At 45.6% G+C, this 20,061-nt stretch overlaps 1 protein-coding gene and 1 long non-coding RNA gene across 5 annotated transcripts in view; one reads left to right on the top strand and one right to left on the bottom strand.

Moving 5' to 3' along the window:
* The window catches only part of itga11b (integrin, alpha 11b), a 35,962-nt gene extending 17,646 nt beyond the window's left edge, over positions 1 to 18,316 (bottom strand). For both annotated transcript variants that reach the window (XM_082540128.1, XM_082540129.1), the window contains exons 1-10: positions 18,197 to 18,316; positions 11,270 to 11,381; positions 4,904 to 5,013; positions 4,465 to 4,556; positions 3,827 to 3,941; positions 3,624 to 3,751; positions 3,112 to 3,260; positions 2,377 to 2,521; positions 2,098 to 2,263; positions 1,843 to 1,913 (exon numbers count right to left, since the gene is read on the bottom strand). In XM_082540128.1, coding sequence (XP_082396254.1) covers positions 1,843 to 1,913; positions 2,098 to 2,263; positions 2,377 to 2,521; positions 3,112 to 3,260; positions 3,624 to 3,751; positions 3,827 to 3,941; positions 4,465 to 4,556; positions 4,904 to 5,013; positions 11,270 to 11,381; positions 18,197 to 18,245 — 1,137 coding nt within the window. In that variant the 5' untranslated portion in view covers positions 18,246 to 18,316. The remainder of the gene's footprint in view (positions 1 to 1,842; positions 1,914 to 2,097; positions 2,264 to 2,376; positions 2,522 to 3,111; positions 3,261 to 3,623; positions 3,752 to 3,826; positions 3,942 to 4,464; positions 4,557 to 4,903; positions 5,014 to 11,269; positions 11,382 to 18,196) is intronic.
* The window catches only part of LOC309710582, a 75,677-nt gene that overhangs the window by 765 nt on the left and 54,851 nt on the right, over positions 1 to 20,061 (top strand). The window lies entirely within an intron of this gene.

The raw sequence follows: 20,061 nt of genomic DNA, 5'->3' as shown, positions 1-20,061 counted from the left end.
GTAGAATTGGGCTGAAAGATCTATCGCTCTATCACCTCTTCAGGTTGTAAATCGTGTTTTTAAAAAGTAACTAAGTAACTAAGTAATTAATTACTTTTGAAAATAAGTAATCAGTAAAGTAACAGGATTACCTTTTTGGGGAAGTAATCAGTAATTAGTTACTGATTACTTTTTTCAAGTAACTTGACCAACACTGCTCGTGACTCCTGTACTGTACTTGAGTACTTTTGATAGGACAGTAACATCATCAGGTGGCTGGTGAAACGCCTGGGTTAGTTAGGTTGTATTTTAGCCACGTTAAACAACTGTTATTTGAAAAGAAAACTCTGGGAAATGTCGCTTTCTAAATGAAACCTTGCAGTTTTATATGATTTCCATCTTGAGAAGAACTGGATAGAAAGACCATATAAGGGCGTGTATGAGGACGTAGGCCCTAAACAGTTCACAAGTGACAAGATGTTACACAGGGAAACTTATTGAGCTCTGAGCTGCAAACCTGAAGACCCCACGATGAAAAAACCTGCTGGCAATGTTGGAACTGAAATGGTTTCTGAATCGTCCTTAAACTCAGTTGAACTGTCTCAACACACGTGTGAGCAGCCAGGCCGTCGTAAAGTCCAGATATGAACGTTTTTAAATCTTTGAGTCATCGTCTCTCCGGGACAGAAAGTCGAGGACGGCAGTGAGTGACCAAATTTTTGGCGGTGCCAGCGCCACAAAGTGTCCCGCCTGCAGGACCTGAGCTGCTGAGCCCTGCATGAGTAAACCTGCAGGAAGGAGCTGAGGATGGTTTTCCTGCAGGCAGAGATGATGCTATGATGCCTGTTTTCCTCATCAGTCTGCCTCATTTTACCTTTTTAATCCCAAAACTTAAGAGCAGAAACACTTTGCATATTTGTCTGTGTGCAGTCAGTGTGTGTGTGTGTGTGTGTGTGTGCAGATTTGCATCTATTCTCCAATGAGTTCGTGCCTGCAGCTTTACGTTCAGGAAAACCATCTGTTCTCTGTTACACACACACAGTTTCCACCTCACATTTTCACTCCCTGACGCTGGGATACGATTTTCCCTGGATGAGAAACAACAGAAATATTTCTCGAAGCTTCTCATCCTGCAGCTTTAGATATTTGTCAGGACCAGAACCAGGCTGGTGATGGATGTTCGAGGACGATACCGATACCAGCATTTAAGTTTCTGTTGGCAAAACCGCCGCTCTGCTCCTGTCTTCTTTCTGGGTTCAGCTTTAGTGAAGAAAACTTGAGGAAATTGAATAATTGATACTTTGCCAAGTCCCTTTTTATGCAGAAAAAGTAGATGAAGATGTTTTTCAGCAGTAATTTAATGGAAGTTATTATTTTTTCTGTCCAGAGTGGACAGATCTTTGAAATCTAATCCTAAAATGGAAAATCCACAGATCTTCTTTTCCATTTTACTTCACAAATTCTTGTATCGCTTTATCCAAGTTAAACTTCTATCACTTAAAAAGTAATACTTGTCCTTTGATTTTCTCAGTCAATAAAAACCATGTGCCGTCCAAATATCCCATCACTAAGTCGTGTGTTACTTCGTATTTCTTTTAAAACATGAACTCGTCCTCTAAAAGCTGTATTTACTCTGTTATCTGTCTACTGTTAGCATTTGTTTGATGATCTGAAACACATCAGTGTGACAAATATGTACCTGCACCTGTTTCTGCACTCAGTGCTCTGCGTGTTGAATGTAACAGAGTGGGTCAACAGGAAAACCATTTTCCTATCATAGACAGATTTGTGGAAGCTTTTGAAAGCGCTTCATTTATCACACATCACTACCACTGTGTAAGAATGCAGCTGTGAGTCACTCACTTTGACTAAATGTGAGGAGAAACCGGCCTGAGCCATCTGCAGACCGAACCCTCGACCCTGACTGCTGGTTCCTGCAAACCGGACAAACAACAAAGACGACTTAACTTTTCCCTCCAGACCCTCCAGTCCTCCTGTTACACTTTAATGAATATCATTAGATAATACTTTTCAGAGTTAATTGTGAAATGCTCGTTAGTACGATGGATTCCGCTTTTCTGTAAATACTACAGTTTAACAGGACAAATGTTAGCTGACCTTCCAGAGAGAAAATCCTCTCTCCCAGGGCGTCCACAATGTCCTTCAGCGCAGATTCATCTGTCACGTTGAAGAAGTGCATCTCATCAGGGTCACTGGCAATAAACTTGATTTCCTTTAGAAAGGCTTCGGGGTTGATTCCCCGGCGGTTGTAATAACCCAGAACCTGCAGGAGATGCAGAGGAAACAGGATGTTAGTCAGAGCTTCGTAAGTCCAGAAACAACCAATAGAAACAGAGTTCGATGGGTGGGGGTGGGGGGTCTGGGGCTAAGACTCACAGCGATGGCATACATGGTGATGTTGTCTCTCTCGCTGTCTGTGACGGCCTGCACCAGGTGAGGACTGTCATGTGATTCACCGTCTGTAATCACAATCATCACCTTCTGAGCTCCCGGCCGGCCGCCGCGCTGGAACGCCTCAGATCTGCACAGGAACATCGGATGAAGTTCAGAAGATTCAAAGCTCTGAACGCTTGTTCTGGCTAATCTTAGCTAGCTGCTTAATGTACCTGCTGGTGTAGCTTGGTTGCTAACATTATCTCTATCTAAGTCCTCTGTGAAGGCACTTTGTTAGTTTTCATCCAGAGCTTGCTTTGGACTTTTCTTGGTAGTCGTCTCAGAGAGACTCAAACATCTTTTGGAAATCCTTGGCCTTTAGCTACGAGGCCAAGAAAAAGAAACAGGAGCTACGGCCTCCAGGAGCTGATGGGGAAAGAAAAACTTGCTTTGGCTGAAAAATGCTGGAGATGCTTCATCTGTGGGTTCATGTTTGAGAACTTTTATACTTTGCCATATGGAAGTAATTAATGTTCTGACTGGTTTAATTTTGGTAGGTTTAGTAAATTATACACTAGGAAACTTTGGTTCAATCCATTTTCCCAACATGAGTAAATGACTGGAACTCTCAGGGTTGCTCAGAGTAGGTGGGTAATGGTATCAGACCAATAACTATTTAAGGGTAAGTTTGTGTGGGCCCAGCACATTTTTGTTTGGGGTCATAATTTGGTGTCGTACCGGGCCACGTTGATTCCCAATGCCGTCCTCGTTTCCTCACCACCTCTTTGGTCGATGCGCCTGGCAGCGTCCACTACGTCCTCCACCGTCTGATACTCATCCAGTGTGAACTCGTGGACAACCGAAGAGCCGTACTGAATGACTCCCACCTGCAGCCAAAATACAGCTCTGTCCACATGAACAATAAACCACTCATGCAGCACCTGTCACCTTCAAACTATGAACAGATGAACTCTCAGATCTAAGATCAGTGGTAACCCAACATTTCGGAGAAGGTCAAAATTGACTTTTTGGGGGAAATGTGAATAGTTTTGGTGTTCCTTGTTCCCGGACTGGAAAAACTTGGCATGACAATATAATTAAAACAAGAATTGCATATTCTGACTGTGTGGGGTTTAGAGCCGGGCACTGATGATGACTCAGACCTCAGAGGGTTAAAAGCACTACAGTCTTTGTGTGCAGATAGGGCAGGATGCTCACTTTATCTGGTTCTGATCAAGAGATAAACTAACCTGTGTCTGACCTGGTCCGATGTAGAACTTGTGCAGGATGTTTATGAGGAAGTCTTGAACTTCATACCAGGGGTAGATGGAGTTGGAACCATCCAGAACAATCACAATGTCCATGAACGTCTCACACCCTACAAGATTGTAAAGGAACGTTAGAAACTGGATGGACAGATGGACGGATAGGTGGATGGAAGTGTGCTGATTACTCTGCAGGGCAGGTGCGATGGTGTTGGACAGCTTGAAGTTTCGGCCGACTCTGGAGCAGATCCCAGTGCTGTACAGGGAACTTCCACATTCGTGAGACCAGAGCGGACCGCAGGTCTGAGGCAGCACACACACCGAGTGGACAAACACAAGAGGAAGGAAGAAAATCAAAGCTTAATGACTTGGTGTGACGTGCAGAAACACATGAAATAAAACAAAACCAGTGACAACAGCAGAAGCTCTGCACGGTGTTTGTGCTGTTGGTGCTTTTTAGTGGCTCAGGAGGTAGAGCGGGTTGTCTACTAATCAGAAGGTTATGGGTTCGATCCTCAGCTCCTCTAGCCTGCATGTTAAAGTTTCCTTGACTGTAAATGTTAGGTGAAAAGCACTTTAGGGAAAGGTTGACTAAGCTTTGGAGTAAGAGAGTACTAAGTACTCAAAGTTCTATGTAAATATGAGTCGTTTACCATTTTTTGACCATTTTTACTACAAGTATGTTGTAAAATCTATAAGTGCTGAGCAGTTAAAACAATGGTGACTGTTTGTTTTCACTTCCCTCTGCTCTGTTCTTAGAGGCCTCTACCTTAGCTTTGATTCTGGCGGTGACTTTATCGTGATGAACTCTTTCGGTGGGACTCACCACAAAGCTGCTGTCTTTGGGGTTGGAGGTCAGCGTCATTCCCAGCCTCATCTTGTCCTTCCTCTCAGACACGTTGTTCAGAGTGAGTCTCCCTGATCACAGCCAGAGCAGATGCTTTGTGATTTTAAGTTGAATGTTTTAGTGTGTTTTCCTGTGAAAGTCCTGAATCTTCCTTCCTGTAGCAGTTCCTGCTGTCTGAAACATCTAACGGAAGCATTCCTACATGCAGCAGCATTTCCACTTTAAAGGGCCGACAAAGCAGTGAGCCTGAGGTGGCAACAAACCGACATGAAACCTGAGGCCAAGGCGATGACACCATGGTGAAAATGTCTTCACCATGAGGTCCACGACCTTCCCCCTGCAGGTTTTACTCTGACCTCTGTGACAGTTTACACACCTGAAAGCACCTGATCATCAATATTCATGCACTGCTGCTCACCCAGGTTGAGTCGGCTGCAGTTTGCAGAGTTCTTGCTGTCCAGCGGGCATCGGTACACATCGCCAGTCTGCTTCTTCCCCGTGGACTCAAAGGGAGCTCCAACCAGCAACCTGCAACCACGCACACAGTTTGAATCACAAACTTTATTTATAATGCAAAAGTCACGAATTCTAGAAAAAGAGGGACTCGTCTTTGAGGCTCGAACGCCGTATCGGACTGGTTTTATATGGTTAGATGTCCAAAGCCGAGCTGTTGGACTGCTGCACGTACACTTTATAATACAGCTCACAAAGCTCATGACTTTTAAGTATTTGTGGGTAAATATAATGACCTTATAATTCTAAATAAAATATATTATTACACCCTTAGTTGCGAGCTGTATTATGTCACCAACTGAACTTAAGTGTGTGTAACCTGAAGCATTATGTCATTGTCTTTGTCCAGGCTCAAAGCAAAGAGGAGGGTTTGCTAGGATTAGCCCGAGCGTTCAGGAGCTGTGAAAGACAGAACAGGAGGTTTCTGCACCATCACTCACAGCCTCCACTCCACTCAGAGCTACAACAGCCTACAGTGTGTGTCTGATATGAAAACGTTATGTTTTGTGGTCTGTTAATCCTTTCATTGGAGTGCTCTTGGTTGGGTTCTGGCCCAGTATGAGCTGCGTTTAAATCACAGACCTTCTTGGTATTTTTCTGCACGTACAGAAACTTTTTCACTTCCCCTCCTCAGAGGTCAGTCCTCGTGGCAGCGGTCATGTTAGACACAGATCCTGCTGCCACAGTTACACTCAGCAGGCGGGTCATTAGTGTTAACCGGCGTAAACGCCACCACATGTGGCCTCAGTGGCGGTTCTGGGAAGAGGGCTGACTCACATACCAGAGGAGCTGCTGCGGCAGAGCGCTAACCCTCAATCTGCTAAAGTGTCTCCTGTCCACATCAAACGGCGGAAAAGCAGGGCTGACAAACCACATCCCAGAACGCAGGCGGCCCGGGTTCACATCCTGCAGACAGAAGCACGCCTCCGAGCCTCTGACATCATCCCGCCATGCTGATCACTTCCTGAGCAGGTGATGTTGTTTAGCTTTCGGTGAAACTTCAAACTGCACGGGCTCTTCTGCTGCTGCTTTACGGGACTCTTTGTCATTTAATTGATGATCTCCGGGATGTTTTCCCCGAAACCAACAGCTCGAAGGTGAAGCCTGATAAATCTACCGGCGTAGACGCTGCTGGAGTTAAAAGTGGTGATCTTCTATCAGACAATTACAGTGTTGCAGACTTTCTGGAGTAATCCGATTACAAGTCAACCAAAGCTTTCCTCTCACAGGTTTGATTGCTTTTATGACCTCAGCCTTGTTCCTGCACAAACATCCCAGCTGACCACCGCCGAAGAGCCCAAACCAGCCTGTGTGGAAGACAGCGTCAGCCATGCCTCCAGCATCTCTTCTTCTTTCGATGCCACTCGTTCCCCGATGACGATGACCTCACGTCACAGCTTTTATGATCAGTTTATATGAAAACAAGTGTTCATTTATTCCAATATCTTTACTTGGTGATGCCACTTTTAGGCCATCGCTTGTGTTTCTTAGCGTTGTCTTTCTCCTCGAGTTCTCCATTCGTCACTTCCTGTTTTATTTTGGTAACAGCCTGTGTACATCCTGTCCTGCCCAACATAGATAATTTAATTACATGTAAATTTTGTTAAAAGTAACAAACTTTCACTGTTTAAAACATTGAATTTAATCGAGTGTGGTCAAATAAAGTGTACGTGGCATGGTAGAGATTCATACTAAGCTCATTTTCCTTAATAATTAATTATTTAAATACAAAAAAAATTAAATAATAATCAGTTCCTGCGATTTTATTTTGGATTTGTGATGAACTTGTTTTTATTTTTTGCCTGCATCTGCTCGTCTCCTGCAGCACCTTTTGTTGCTCTTTCACATTTAGCTTCATTAGAGTAGATGTCTTACAGCTGGCTGTTACTGAAGGAACGCAAGTCAGAGCCTCTGGTAGCAGCTCGGCCTGATGGTGCACACACACACACACACACACACACACACACACACACACACACACACACACACGGACAGCAGCTTGAATCCTGGCTGAGGAAACGCACAGCGGGAGGTTTGACCTCAGATGTAACTGAGGTCACCACAGGTCCTTCGGCGGCGACTCTGAGCCGTCGCTCTCACAGATGTAACCGAGGCAGATGTTTGCTCTCTGTTACTTTCAACAACCTGATGAGCAACACATCTGCTGTCTAAGTGGAGCGACACTCGATTGTGTTGCAGTTTTGCAGACGCAGCACCTGAACCAATCGTGAGTGAGTAATCAGTCCTCACTCGTACTTCGAGGGAATCACAGACTGCAGATCAGATTAATGCAGAACAAAGAAGGGGAAACAGGGATGACCAATCTCTGATTACACTGCGATTTATGCGCTTTGGGACTATGATGAGGAAAAAGTGAAACTCGTGTTGCACACGGTTAAACAAAACCAGATAAATATCCAAACCAGGACACGCAGGACAAATAGAGTCGATAAGAGATGCATGAGGACATTTCCTCTAATGTTACAGACTCAGCTGACCTTTATCAGCAAACAGTTTCTGCTTCAACATATTTGAAAGGTTTCACACAATCCACCGAAATCGATATCGGGGATCATTCGTCTTAGAGACGTTTAAAGGAAGAGTCAAACTAATGAAGCCACTTTAAAACGATGAAAACAGCTTCATGATCAAAGCGGGCTCGTCCTCACTCTCATGGCAGCTCTCTGCGCAGTGAGCGAGGCACTGAGGAACATGGAGCTGCTAGTGAGGAGACCACAGCTTCTCTTCATGGTCATTGGCCAGAGGGGCCGATGGCGCGATATGGCGGCCTCGCCTCTGTCAGTCTGCCCCAGGGCAGCTGTGGCTCAACCGTAGCTGCCTCCACCAGTGTGTGAATGTGAGAGTGAATGAATAGTGGCATTGTAAAGCGCTTTGGGTGCCTTGAAAAGCGCTATATAAATCCAATCCATTATTGTCTCAACCCTGCATGTGGACAGTTCACTCCTGTGGGTACCCGCTGCATTAAAATGTGACCTAACACAATTGCGACCGACCCACGCTGAGCTTCGAGAGCGCTCCAGCTGAGCCGTCCACAGAGGAGAGGAACGCTCCGGGGTTCCTACAGCCTTTTCTCCCAAAATAATCTGACGTGTTTATGCTGCTACACGAATACGTTCAAAGGACAACCTCTGACCAAAGCCTCGCAGCAGAGAAGGTGAAATGGTCAGCATTCAGGTCAGAGCAGCATCCCTGAGATCTATCCATACAACATCTGTTTGACAGAAAGTCTTTCCCATTTCCTTTATATTGGGCTGCCTGTAGATCAGGAAGCAGACCAGATGATCATCTGTTAGCCTGAAGGTTGACGGTTCGATCCCTGGCTGCTCCAGTCTGCACGCTAATGTGTTTGTGAAGCTCAGGTACTCCCGATGAGTCCATTGGAGTGTGAGTGTTAGATAGAAAGTACGCAGGTGTAGAGGAAGTGCTTGTGTGAATGAGACATGTAGTATAAAGCGTCCAGTGGACCGCGTCCAGCTGCAGACAGCCACCCACTGAAAACATCTGGAGCTTCATGAAACCAAAATAATAATTGTCATTTCTATGAAAAGGAGTACCGCAATCTTTTTATTAGCCTGAACAAACAGGACTTTAAACCTCATCAATGTACAGAGCAGGAATGAGAAAGACGACTGATCGCGGCTGAAACAGGAAGCAGGCAGCAGTCGCAGAGCCTGACGGTTTATTGGTACAAAGAATTCTCCCATGAACTCAGGAATATTGAGGATAACTGGGAAGACAGAAGGCGAGGATTATGCCTCTGTGCCGAGTGTCTGCTTAGAAGTCAAACACCTGAAATGCAGATATCACCGTGCAGAAAAACAATCCTGCTGAATTACCGTGTCAGATCCCCTTTACAACACGCACACACACACGCACACACGGTGGCGAGCGGCGTGATGGGCTTCACAGAGGGAGGCTGGGGAATAACAAACCACAACACATAGTTTCCAGATCCGGCGCTCCGCCTCCAGATGCAGGAGAGACTGCTCGCAAGACAAATGCAAATACTTTCCACTTGTTTACCTGAGACTTCAAAAGGAAGAGCGATTCTGTAATCCTGGAGGATCGCGAGGTATGCGTCACGGCTGAAAGAGTTTCCAGATAACAAAAAAACTGTTGGACAATCTCACTTGCAACCGCAGACAGAGGCTGAGAGGAAAACAACAGCGTAACCTCCTGATAATTAACTAAGTGCTCACAGGTTTCTGCTGTTTCATTTTCTGCCCTTCTGATTCCCAGGTGACGAACAAACACTCGCTGACGCTGCCAAACGTTTCATTCTTTCCACTGATTCTGAACTTTATTTAAAAGATTTCAAACAGCAGCGCATCATGCCAAGATCTAAAGAACCAAAGTCAGCGACGTCATCAGTCTGAAAGGTTACAGGCTTTGGGAGTGCAGCGAACCACAGCGAGAGCCGTTATCCACACGTGGAGGAAAACTGGAGCAGAGCTGAACCTTCACAGGAGCGGCTTCAACGGCTCATCCAGAGGCCGCAGAACAACATCGACTCTGCTCGGTTAAGGTCAGAGGTCATGATTCAACAATGAGAAAAACACGGGGCAAAAATGACCTCCGTGAGAGTTCAAGGCTCATCTCACATCTGCCAGAAAACATCTGGATGATCCCAGAGAGGGTTTGAGCCCCGTCACATCTGATGAGACGCCATCACGGCAGCAGCAGACATGGTGGTGGTCTGGGCTGCTCTGCTGCTCCAGGAGGATGTCCTCCCATCAGTTCATGCCATGAAGCTCAAGAGCACTCAGGCAGCAGGACAATGATCCAAATGAAGGTCTCGGAGTGGACCTTAAACAGCTGTTCATCCTGGAAAAACCTCCAACATGTCTGAATTCAAACAATCCTCCAAAGATGAGTCGACCAAAGTTTCTCCACAGTGACGTGAAAGACTCACTGAAGGCATCACAAACACAGCACTGCTGTTTCTGCTGGTGGAACAACCAGTTACCAGGTGTAGGGGCAGTTACTTTTGCACACAGGGCAGGTAGGTTTGATCACTTTGTTCCCTTAATGAATGAAATCATTGGTTTTGTGGTTTCCTTTGTCTGATATCAGATACTTTCCCACAGCTCTGTGCAGAGTTTTTGTCACCAAGACTTGATCAGTTTCTCAGTGTTCCTAATATCTCGTTTTTATTCTGAAGCTTCTTCGTATTTTCATATTTCTTTCTAAAGTCGTCTTCTTTCATCCCACTTTAACACACCTCATCTCCTCTGAAGGCCCGCTGAGAGTCCACGAAGGCTGAAAATATAAAGATGAAGGATGAGAGAGCAGACTGAGCGGGGAGCCAAGGACAAACTGTACAGGAACAAGTGTTTGCACGAGAGCGCGAGAGTGACGACCTGCGTTATGAAATCTGGATTTTCAGCAGTAAGAACTATAAATAATGTCCACATGCTCTGCAGAGAAATGTTCCACGTTTCAGTCTCGTTGGTGGAAAATGTGTCATCCTAACATGATCTTGACATCTCGACATAATTCACGGCCACGCTGCAGAGGGAGGACGGAAACAGACGAGCGGCGTTCCAAGTCGAAGGTATTTCAGCTCCATGGCCCAGAACATACAAACCTGCTGCCTTCAGACGGGCCGCGGCCTCCAGTAAATCCCAGCACCCCGCCATTATCTTTCATCCTCAACCAGACACGCAGACACGCAGACACCATCTATTCTGTCCTCACCTGGAGGAGATGTTCAGCTTGAGCTGAGCCTCCCCGAGGAGACGAGAACATTTTCCTAGAACTCTCTCCAGTTTTGAACGTGTTGGAAGCCTCGAGATGGAGCGCTTCGACATCGCCGGCTGGACACGACGAGCAAGAAACCGAGAGATGTGGCCCCGCCCTGAGTCCTCGCCTGCGTCAAAACGGACATCACGTTTAATTCAGGCCTGAAACTCACGAGGGAAGACTTCACTGAGCCCTGCAGGCTCATCTTCACATAAACCTCCTTCAGTCAGACTTTACAGGTGTCGCCCCCTGCTGGCTGTTACAGTAATGCAGGTTTAAGGCTTGGTTTTGTAAGCTGCTGCCATCTTTTCACTTCAGCCTACACCTGACTGCACCTGTCAGCCGTGTGCCATCCTGCTAACGCCAGCGGGTTAAACTTTGCTGTAACCATTGGACTCTCAGTGGAGTCTCGGAGCTACTTGGACCCTGAAACAGTTCATGAACAGGTGGGTTAGTAAACCAAGGAATCTATAAGAACGGGTTCGGGACGCGACGCCGGGATTCTCACCACTGCTGTCCTCCCGCCTCGTGCTGCTGCACCGTGTACCCGAACTGAGCTTCTTTAGACCCAGTGAAGATCTTGAAGTTCTTCGTGTCAAAGTTGAAACAGAGCTGAAGATCTGAAAGACAGAAAAAGGTTTGTTTTTATTCACCACCCATTAAAACCAGTCCACAGTGAGTCCTGCAGCCACGTGAGCTGGGAACGGCCCAACAAAGTGAAAGCAGCTGTAACGCAGGCTGCTATCGCTCTCAGAAGCTGTGCTATCAACCTAACATCATCAAGCTGCTGACGTAGACGGTATCTCTGCAGTCCAGACTTTATTCACGTATCACCAAATCACAGCAACAATCACTTCAAGGTGCTTCATGTTGCAAGGAAAAACCCAACAATCATATGACCCCTATGAGCAGCACTCTGGAGACAGTGGGAAGGAAAAACTCCCTCTTAATAGGAAGAAACCTCCAGCAGAAAATGGGAAATACTATTTTCACACTGCTAAAAATGACTTGTGCTGTACTTAAATTTACTTAATTTATCATTTGTGTTTCCTTTCCTGTAAAAACCTGACGCGTGTTCCTGCCTTTAAGTGTTTGCAGGTAAATATATAATACTTACACATATATATATATTATCATAATTATAATACACTGACATTCCTTTTAATCACAGGGGAATTCTGCCTTTAGTCGTGGGCCGTATCTTAAAGTGTTACGGAGCGTTTTATTGTTATTTTAGTTTTCGTTATTTTAGTTTCGTCTCCCTCTGTCTCCCTCTGTCTCCCTCTGTCGCCACGACCGCCGGGGTGATCGTGGCTCAAGAGTTGGGAGTTCGCCTTGTAATCGGAAGGTTGCTGGTTCGAGCCCCGGCTTGGACAGTCTCGGTCGTTGTGTCCTTGGGCGAGACACTTCACCCGTTGCCTACTGGTGGTGGTCAGAGGGCCCGGTGGTGCCAGTGTCCGGCAGCCTCGCCTCTGTCAGTGCGCCCCAGGGTGGCTGTGGCTACTGTAGCTGCCATCACCAGTGTGTGAATGTGTGGATGACTGGATATGCAAAGCGCTTTGGGGTCCTTAGGGACTAATAAAGCTATACAAATACAGACCATTTGGTAGTCTCATCTCTTTGTGTGCCTTTTACTTCCTGATTGTGCCTGTTGCCTGCTCAGACCCCAGCGTGTACATACAGTTGGTCCTGTCCTGTTATTTTGATCTAATCCCATAACTCATCCATGCCGTGGTGGATCTGATGTCATCACTGGTTGGTTTTGTGTCTTTCCTCCTGCTCCGATGACGTAATCAGCTCTCAGCTTTCTCACTGAGAGCGTTTCTGGTTACGGGATCATCTGATTGGCTGATATGTCATTCACCAGGTTTAAAATGCATATGGCATTCATTCACAACCTTTTGATCTCAGTGTGACCTTTTGACCATTTGCTTTTTGTCCGTATGCTGCTGAAGTATTTCCTGAGCACTCCGGTTTGCTTCTCCCAGCTGTGGCGCGATTGGAAAACTGGGCACGCTGCCGGGATCGTTGGCCAGCAGTGGTGATGAGTTTGGCTGCTGAGGACAAAAGTGAAAGACGCTGGAAGCCAGAAGAGTCGTGTTTGTTTGCTCGTGGCTCAGAGGAATCTGCCCCTGTTTGAGCTGGGCCAGGAATCCGGGCAGGGATCGATCCGGGTCTGACGGTCGCTGATGTGGACGATCCTCCCGACCTGTGGTCAGTGACAGGTTTTTCTATGTGCGTCTCATAATTGAAGGCAGATTAGAATCCAGATTGAGTATCAGCTGTGAGATTAGTTTTGTTCCTGTTTCCACAGAAATCTCCACTTTTTTTAGAACAGTTCAAAGACGGGAGCGTTTCATGATCACTGCTCGACGAGCTGCCAAAGCCCGTCTGTGCCGCTTCCTGCATCAAACTAACAGCATTTCATAAAGAGAACGTCACACGGTGGAGGTGTGATGGTCTGGGCTGCTCTCCAGCTTCAGGACGACTCGCTGTAAGTGAGGAAACCGTGAGTTCTGCTCTCTACCAGAAAGCCCTGAAGGCAGCAGGACAATGAGCAGAAATGCATGTCCACCTCTGATTGGCTCAAACAACAAAATGACGTTTTGGAGCAGCCAGTATTAAATGAGCGTTCATGCTGGAAAACCCTCCATTGGTCCGAATTCAAACAATCCTCCACAGTGACGTGAAAGACCCACTGAAGGCATCGCAACACTGGACTGCAGTTCTCACTGCTGAGGCTGGAACAATGAGTTACCAGGTGTAGGGGGCAGTTACTTTTGCACACAGGGCAGGTAGATTTGATCACTTAATGAATGAAATCGTCATTTAAAAAGTGCACTGAGTTTACTCTACAGATATCTCCAAAATACACAAACAGCACCACGAGCTCCACAAACACTTCACTATCTTCGTCCGAGACGTTCTATCAGACCTTTGTCTGTTTTTAAATATCTTCAAAAACATCACTTTTTCCAGTTTGCTTCAAAGTTTCTGCTTACATAAGACGACACGTATCAAAGATCATGCTGATCATCATCCAGAGCAGGCCGAGCTGCTCCCAGAGCTGGCTGCGCCGTTAATACCTCTGCTTTCTTTAGTTATATAAAAGTTTTCTATGTATCAGAAGAATTTCAGGCTGTTCTGTGCCTGAAGCAGACAAAATCACAGCAGCACGCTGCATGTCTGTGGTTTCTGTAAAACGCCAAAACCAGCAGAAACACGAGAAGCTTTTCAACTTTCAGTTTGTTTGGTTACTGTGGCTGGAGGTGGGTGTAGAGCAGTGCTCCCTCTAAGCTGCCCACTGCTGGCACAGAAAATCTGCGATGCGCACAAAAAAAATCTGACCTGCACTGAAATTAAAATTAAACTTTAACAATTCTGTTCTGCAGTGTTAGTCAGTGACTGGCTGCTCCCGTGTGGGATCAGAACGATGCCGCCTTATCCCACAGTCCAGCCAATGATGCGATTCGCATTCGTATCCAATCAGCGTGGTTTACAGGCTCTGACAGCGTCCTTATGTGCGACACCGGTGTTTTAGCAAAGCGGCTGATGTGGAGTGAAGCCACGTTAATGCCAACGTGTCCAACCATTGGAGATGTGAGCAGGACAGACGGAACAACTGACGGACAAAGTGTGGACTTTATACCAGTTTTTAAATTGTGTTGATCGACCACGTAAAACCAGAGTTATGATAAAATATCTGCAGTGTTTGTTTTTCTTCCTGAATACTGTCGTTGTTTATATTTACTGCAGGAAGAAACGGTAAAAACGGCGTTTTATAAGGAAAACGCTCGAAAGCCTGTGAGCAAAGACAACACCAAACCCCTCCCCCTGCCCTTTCCTATTGGTGGAAAAATGTACCATGTTGACCAATCAAAAAATGATATGGCAACATGGCCTTTAGTTGTTTAGGGAGGGGGAAGTTTTAGGAGTGACAGCGTGTTTGAGATGTGAGATTTGAGACGTTTAGCACAAATCTTGTGTAGTTAGTGTGTAGTTAGTGTGTAGTTAGAGTGTAGTTAGTGTGTAGTTAGAGTGTAGTTAGTGTGTAGTTAGAGTGTAGTTAGAGTGTAGTTAGTGTGTAGTTAGAGTGTAGTTAGTGTTTAGTTAGTGTTTAGTGAGTGTGTAGTTAGTGTGTAGTTAGAGTGTAGTTAGTGTGTAGTTAGTGTGTAGTTAGAGTGTAGTTAGTGTGTAGTTAGTGTGTAGTTAGAGTGTAGTTAGTGTGTAGTTAGAGTGTAGTTAGTGTGTAGTTAGAGTGTAGTTAGAGTGTAGTTAGTGTTTAGTTAGTGTTTAGTGAGTGTGTAGTTAGTGTGTAGTTAGAGTGTAGTTAGTGTGTAGTTAGTGTGTAGTTAGAGTGTAGTTAGAGTGTAGTTAGTGTGTAGTTAGAGTGTAGTTAGTGTGTAGTTAGTGTGTAGTTAGAGTGTAGTTAGTGTGTAGTTAGAGTGTAGTTAGTGTGCAGTTAGTGTGTAGTTAGAGTGTAGTTAGTTTGTAGTTAGTGTGTAGTTAGTGTGTAGTTAGAGTGTAGTTAGTGTGTAGTTAGAGTGTAGTTAGTGTGTAGTTAGTGTGTAGTTAGAGTGTAGTTAGTTTGTAGTTAGTGTGTAGTTAGTGTGTAGTTAGAGTGTAGTTAGTGTGTAGTTAGTGTGTAGTTAGAGTGTAGTTAGTGTGTAGTTAGTGTGTAGTTAGTGTGTAGTTAGAGTGTAGTTAGTGTGTAGTTAGTGTGTAGTTAGAGTGTATTTAGTGTGTAGTTAGTGTGTAGTTAGAGTGTAGTTAGTGTGTAGTTAGTGTGTAGTTAGAGTGTAGTTAGTGTGTAGTTAGAGTGTAGTTAGTGTGTAGTTAGTGTGTAGTTAGAGTGTAGTTAGTGTGTAGTTAGTGTGTAGTTAGTGTGTAGTGTAGTCAGTAGTGTTGTTGTGTGTCAGAACAATGAGGCGCCTGCTGAGTGTTACAGGTGTTACAGCAGTGACACATCTGCTGCTGTCAGGCCTGCAGGTATCAGGCTGTTGTTCTCCTTCATCTCATAGTGGACACAAATTATTTTTTGTGACACAAATAATTTGTGTGGCATCAGATTTGATGCAGAACAGCTGATTGTTCTGTAAATAGTTTGAAATGTTTGTTTAAAAAACGCTTTGGCTGCATTTTTAGGTAAACAGCTGCAAAAACACTTGTTTGCAAAACTCAGTTACTTTTTGAAGAAGTAACTAAATAATTAATTACCCAACATTGGTCATTATTTACTGTATGTTGCAGACAGAGTTACAGACTCTCTCCCAGACCACAGACTCACAATACAGTCAGAGCTTTATTGGAGTTCAAGTTATTTTTGCTTCCAATAGTGTTAACATGCTGCACATGAACAAGATTGTTTACATTCTCATTGTAAGTGGGCTGAAGCAGTTAATTAAAAGTCGTCTAACATAAATGCTGTAATTTGATTACTTTAGTAAACATGTAACTTGGATGCTGGCGTGACCACAGTGCACACGTCTGCTGGCGCTCACAGTGGTCCAGGGGAACGCTCAGGGAGTTTGTGTGTTCGCTCAGACACATGAAACATTAGAACGCTGGTGTAGAGACAGCTCTGAGCGGCAGGTTAATCGGTTTGCAGATGAGGTGAAATCAGATTCAAACAGCACAGGAACGAGTTCTCAGAGCACCTGTCGAGGAGGGTGTGGTAACTAATGACTTCCTGTTTGGTGCAACCAACCACAAACTGAGGAGCAGCAACAACAGCGAGAGCGTAACGATCTGCCTAAAAGCCACGGCGTGCTGTTAAATCGTTTTATCCTCTGACATCCTGCAGAAAACCTCATCGCCCTGCAGACCGCCGAACCTCCGGGGACAACAGCCTGATCCTCCAGCCATCACACCAAACTGCACTGATGCAATAAAGAGGAGAGGGACGGCTTCAGTGTGAGGAAACAGTTTAAACAGAAGAAATCAGGAAAAATGGTTCCTGCGACCGTCCGCTGGGACTGAGGAGGGCCAGTCTGTAATCCTACACCGCAGTGCTGCAGAGGATGGAGACATCAGCAGCGCCAACACGGCCTCGCATGCTTTCCAACAGATGTCACAAAATCAAATGATGTTCCTGTTATTTCCTGTTTTATTTTGAAGTTACTCCGTTTACATCTTACTGCGCTCAGCTTCCTGCCTTTGTTGTTTTCCCACACAGGTGGTCAGCTGATCGCTCTGCACAGCAGGGATGCTGCTTCCTGCTCGCTCAGTTTTCTTTTCCTACTTTGTACGTTTGTTTCCTCGCACTCCCGCTTTCCCTGATGGACTGCCCAGCCTGGACTGAAACACCAGGGTTTCATTTGGGTCTTTCTACCTGGGAATTCTTGCCTTGTAGTACCATCAGGTCATTTTTTACCATGATAAATAAGCATGGCACCTTTTTAATGGATTTTGGAATATTCCAGTTTAGTCTGAAAGTTGTTGGTGAAGCTTCAGTGCTCCCTGTCTTCACCAAGTTAAATGCAAAACCAACATAAACCTCTTGAACATCCTCTCTGAGACCTCGATCTTTAAAGACTCTGCAGTTCCTCTGACGTCCAGCAGAGGCAGCAGTGAGTCAGTCCCCATAGACTTCTGTGTTAACCCTCTCAGGCTCAAATTAAGTTTTTTGTTGCTAATGCACAACCAAGTCCTGCAGTGGTACTTCTGAGTAAAAAAACTCATAAAATATGTATGTGGGGTGATCAGGTTGTTAGTTTTTAACTGTTGCAAATCTGCAACGTCTGCCTGGAGAGGGTTAAAACGTTACAGCAGAAATAAACATGTTTGCAGCCTGACACACAAACTTCACACCAACTCTATTGAAGTTTGAATTTCGCATTAAGGAGCTTGAGCCAGAAACCGCAGTCGGCCGGCTACATCTACTTTTGCACACTGCTCTCCACACACCTGAGTGTCTGAAGCAGCCATTACTCCAATTTAAAATCTTCCTTCTCATCTGGGAACTCTCTGCTGCGCCTCAGCAGCAAAACACAAGCCTGCCGTCGGAGAGCTGCATGTGACGTCCTTGTTTTGCCTCATCTGCGCATGCGGGTCTCTTCGGGACCGCAGAAGGCTTCATGTTAAACTAATCTGAACACCTGCACTAAACAAAAAGGATCTGTGTGCACTCATGCTCACGAAGGCTCACTGTCTCTCGAAAATGTTAGAAAGTCTGACAGAGGCTGATAAATGTCAGGATCTAAGAACTTTTAACAAACCAGAGCGAAATGAATTTTGGGAAGAGAAAGAAAAGTCCAAATGTTGAAGGAGCTGCAGCCTGTCTGCAGTTTCAAAGAGGAAACAGTCCACATCCAAAAGCTTTCTATCCAGATTTTGGACCTGGACTCAAAGTCCTCATCTTGCTGGTGGACCATCAGCAGCACCTGTCTGATGTGACCTCTCTGACCTGCTCTGTGTTACCTGTTGCATCGCTCACCTGGCAGGAAGCTGTAGGTCCACAGCAGCAGAAGGTGGTGATAATCCATGAGTGCGTCTGAGAGAGAAATAAACAGAGTGTGAGTGAGTGAGTCCCGGCTCTGCTGCTCTGATGTGTGAAGAAGAGAGGAGGAGGAGGAGTAAATGCACCTCCTCCTGCCTCATGTGTCTGATTTTTTAAAGAGCCTCTTAAAGGTCACCTTTTCTTTTCACAGCAGGAGCTTTAATGTCTCAGTCGCTGCACAAACAGGAAATGCCTCCATGTGAGTCTGTGATTCCACACGGTGCTGAAGCCCAGATGTGAACATCTGCCCAAAACTCCCCGGGAGCACCGGGATAATGGATAAACAGTCAGGAAGTGCATCCAACCACAGAGCAGTGCAGTTTTAAATACATCTGTAAGTACACGTGTCCATAAGCGCACTTGATCATTTTGAATTGTTTTGTTTCAAACCTGCTAACAAAAAAAGCTACACAAAGCCTGCAGTTCCTCTCACGCCCACTCCAGGCTCCAAAAACTGTATATAAAAGATGGACATAGTCACCATGACGCCGCCTGTTGGTTTTGGACGTAACGTAATTTTAGGATTGTGAGCGTGACCGCGTTACGTATTTGTTTGGAGCGAGAAGTGACCACGAGTGGGATAGAAGTGATACGGTATCAGCTAATACTGCAAACTTTACACGTTAATACGATTAAACACGTGAGTAATACAAACATCCTCCCTCGTTCAGGGAGAAATTAAGAGGTTTGTGTATCAGGATGTAAACGTGTTTGTTCCTGCTTGCTCACAGGGGCCATGTGATTGTTGAGTTTCCTCTGTATGTGTTATTGTAGGGTCTACCGTACAACACAAAGCGCCTCGAGGTGATGTTGTTGTGATTTGACGCTGCATAAATAAAGTTTAAGTTTGAGGAATTATTCATCTGGCCCGTGACAGGAAGTTTACTTCCACATGTTGAACCTGAAGCTGAGCTTATTGTCCTTGGATGGGACGAAACTCCACAGTGTGACTGTGTCAGCACACTTTCCACTCTGTTAATCATACTCACACTCACAGACGCTCCCTCCCCATCAATAAAAAGATGCTGGCGTGCAGCGAGCTGGACGGCGGCATGCTGCTGTCACTCTGTCTGGAAAAACAAGTGGAAACTGGGAGTGAAAGCAGCAGAATTAAAGCGAAACAGATGGACGAGCAGCCGAGGGTCGGTCAGCGAGCGCGGCTCCCTGCGTGACACCGATTATGTCCTGGTTCACTTTCACTCAGCCTCTGTTAGCTTCAGCTCTCGCTGCAGGAAAAGCAAACAAAGCTTATATTTATATTTCCCTGAGGATCGTACAATTATTTCTATCACACAGCAGGAATCAAATCTGAGGTGAAAGATGGAGAATTTTCAGTTCTTTTTGCGTCAGTGTTATTTTATAACCCATCATAATTTATGTGACATGAGGCGGCAGAGAGGAAGATTTTAAGCTTTCAGCTCAGGTAGAGGTGGATGTCTGATACAAAAAGGACCGAGTGTCTCTTTAACCGTGCCCCGGTCCAAACGCATTTCCTGAAATCACCTGAACATCCGCACTGAAACCGAGCCGGCCTGAGAGCGATTCTTTCCTGGGGCATTCAGACGGCTCATGTCGGAGCCCCCGTGAGCCCGTGGGCTGCAGTTACACCCTGAGCTGCTCATCAAAGCTGCAGAGGCCAAGAGTGAGGAAGAGGGCTCACGGTCGTTGCATCAGACACCAACATACTGTTTTCAGGGTTCTGAGTCTCAGTGACAGAGACCTGCAGCCTGTCACGTGTCTGTCAGAAAGACTCGTTTCTGGGTAAAACAGTCTGCTGGACAGTTGTCATGTTGTGTTTGTGT

This window comes from Aulonocara stuartgranti (assembly GCF_965226115.1).
Source record: "Aulonocara stuartgranti genome assembly, chromosome: 7".
NCBI lineage: Eukaryota > Metazoa > Chordata > Actinopteri > Cichliformes > Cichlidae > Aulonocara > Aulonocara stuartgranti.
The sequence above is the reverse complement of the archived record's forward strand: the minus strand, read 5'-3'. Positions and strand labels throughout refer to the sequence as shown.